Below are 2,100 nucleotides of genomic sequence, written 5' to 3' on the forward strand. Positions count from 1 at the left end.
GGGTCCGGTGCCGGGGGACCCTGGGCGAGGCTCGTGTCCCCACGGCCCGAAGCGCGCCGGCCCTGCGGGATCCCCCGACCCCACAAAGCCCCGCTCCCCTCTTCGGGGGCTCCTGGCTCTCGGTAGACATCCTCACATCCCCCCACGTTCGGTCTCTGGGGCAGCAAATTTAGAGGAATCACTGGGTTTTACCTCTCCAGCATTTTGGGGTTTTTTTGGATGGTCGGAGACGTGACTCGCTCCCAGGGCTTTGTCTGTTGGCCTGCGCTGTGGCCACTGTGTTGGTGGCAGAGTTGCCTGGGGCTCTGTGCCGAGAGCCCTGTGCAGGCTCTGGGTGAGCAGCCTGTGCTCAAGCGCGGCCTCACCACCACCTTAAGACAGAGAGTTTCCCCGGAGCCTCTCGCCCTCGCTAACCCGTGGTTTACCTGCTTCAAAGCCAATCATTTAAGAACCATTTCCAAGTGGAACAACAACATCCTGAAGCAGTGAACCGGTGTCTGGCAGTCGTAGCCCAGAGCCAAGATCAGCCCAGATCACGGGGTACGAGATAAGAATCACAGATAGCAGTCTCACACCTGGAAATATCGTTACCTTTGCAGCACTGCTTTGCGTTTGCTGTGTCCAAACAAAGAGTGCTTTGATGGGTGGCGATGTGCTGCTGACGGGAACCTGCTGGTCACCACCGCCAGCGCAAATGCTGTGTGTTGGTATTCAGGCCAGCTGCTGATTTAAGTCCTAGATGTTGCTGCTTACTATATCTGGAACTGAGCAGAGCCAACGCTTGGCGTGACTTGCTGCCATTAGCAGCTAGAGCAAAGCTTCCACAGCCCTCGCAAGTCAGTGTAGATGGATCGGCTCCTGGCTTAGGAAGGAACTCCCTTTTATGAACCAAAGGTCCTGTCTGCAGCCTCCCAGGTAGAGATATGCCTATTTGTTCCTCCAGCAGCCTTGGGAACACATGAATAGATGACAGTTTGCTCTCTCACAGAGATGCTTGCTTTCTGTAGGCTGCAATAGCCTCAGATGGAAAGCAGGATTCTTGGTTTTGTTACTTTATATGCTTTAGGATGAGAGTGGAAATTGAAGTTGTGCCTTCACAGTACCAGGAACTACCCATTTCCCCTACCTGCAGGGACTCTTGCTATCACCTGGAGGCCTTAAGATCTGAACTAGCAGGTTTTTGTCTTGTCTTTGCAGCTCCCTGGCCATTGGAACCACAACTGGATACAGGCTTTTCTCCTTAAGTTCTGTGGAGCAACTAGACCAGGTCCACGAAAGCAGTAAGTCTCCTGTTTCACTGCAGTGGAACAGTGGTCGACAGACTTTACCTGTATTACTGCACTCCAGTCTGCCTTGATGGGGTGATACTGCTCACTGCTGTTGCAGAGGTGGCATCTGTTTCTGCTGTACCCGTATCAGGAGAGGAACAGCTCTGGTTATTGCCCTGTACGCAGCAGCCTTTAGAGTGAGCTACAGCCTTGAAGAAGCTTCTGAACTGTCAGCAGTGCTTTAACAAAGTTGAAGGAGTCCCACAAGTTTTGAGTCCAGCTGCTTTTTCGCTGCTGTCAGTCTGGCTGCAGCAGTTTGTCCTGCAAACCAGCATTCGGAGGTAGTTTACCAACAGCATGTTTCGGATACACAGACAGGAGACTGCAGACTCCCAGCGCAGATGCTGGATAAGTCACAGGCTTTTAGTCCAATGTGGTATATTACAAGCAAGATGTTTTTAACAGGTTTCCCATGTAAGAAGGTCATTCACAGCAGGCTTTCAGCTATTAGCTGTGTTCAGAGCAGTGTGCGATGCACTTAACAGCCCAAAACAAGTCAGGCCTCATGGAGCATGTACTGTAGTCTGGTTCAGGCCATGGCCAGAAGTGTTTCAGCTGAGATCCGCTAAAGATACACGTCACAGCTGGGATATGCTAGTCTCTCTCCACTGGCTATAGAAGGATCCTCAGCAACCAGACACAGCTGCATTCTTTGGAACAAGGTCCAGGCTCCTTTCCTCTTTGTCTCACAGGGTAACTGAGCTGCTATACAGCAGCAAGCCATAGACTTATAGCAAAGAGTATTTAGGAGTTTGGAATGCCCCCAGAGTCA

General features: G+C 51.8%; 1 protein-coding gene across 1 annotated transcript in view; it reads left to right on the plus strand.

Moving 5' to 3' along the window:
• Window positions 1-1,067: 1,067 nt before the first annotated feature.
• WIPI1 (WD repeat domain, phosphoinositide interacting 1) overlaps window positions 1,068-2,100 on the plus strand; it is a 20,258-nt gene continuing 19,225 nt past the window's right edge. The window contains exons 1-2 of the mRNA XM_009894798.1: window positions 1,068-1,099; window positions 1,198-1,280. Coding sequence (XP_009893100.1) covers window positions 1,068-1,099; window positions 1,198-1,280 — 115 coding nt within the window. The remainder of the gene's footprint in view (window positions 1,100-1,197; window positions 1,281-2,100) is intronic.

The sequence above is a fragment of the Charadrius vociferus genome, unplaced genomic scaffold (assembly GCF_000708025.1).
Source record: "Charadrius vociferus isolate BGI_N301 unplaced genomic scaffold, ASM70802v2 scaffold321, whole genome shotgun sequence".
NCBI classification, from domain to species: Eukaryota; Metazoa; Chordata; class Aves; order Charadriiformes; family Charadriidae; genus Charadrius; species Charadrius vociferus.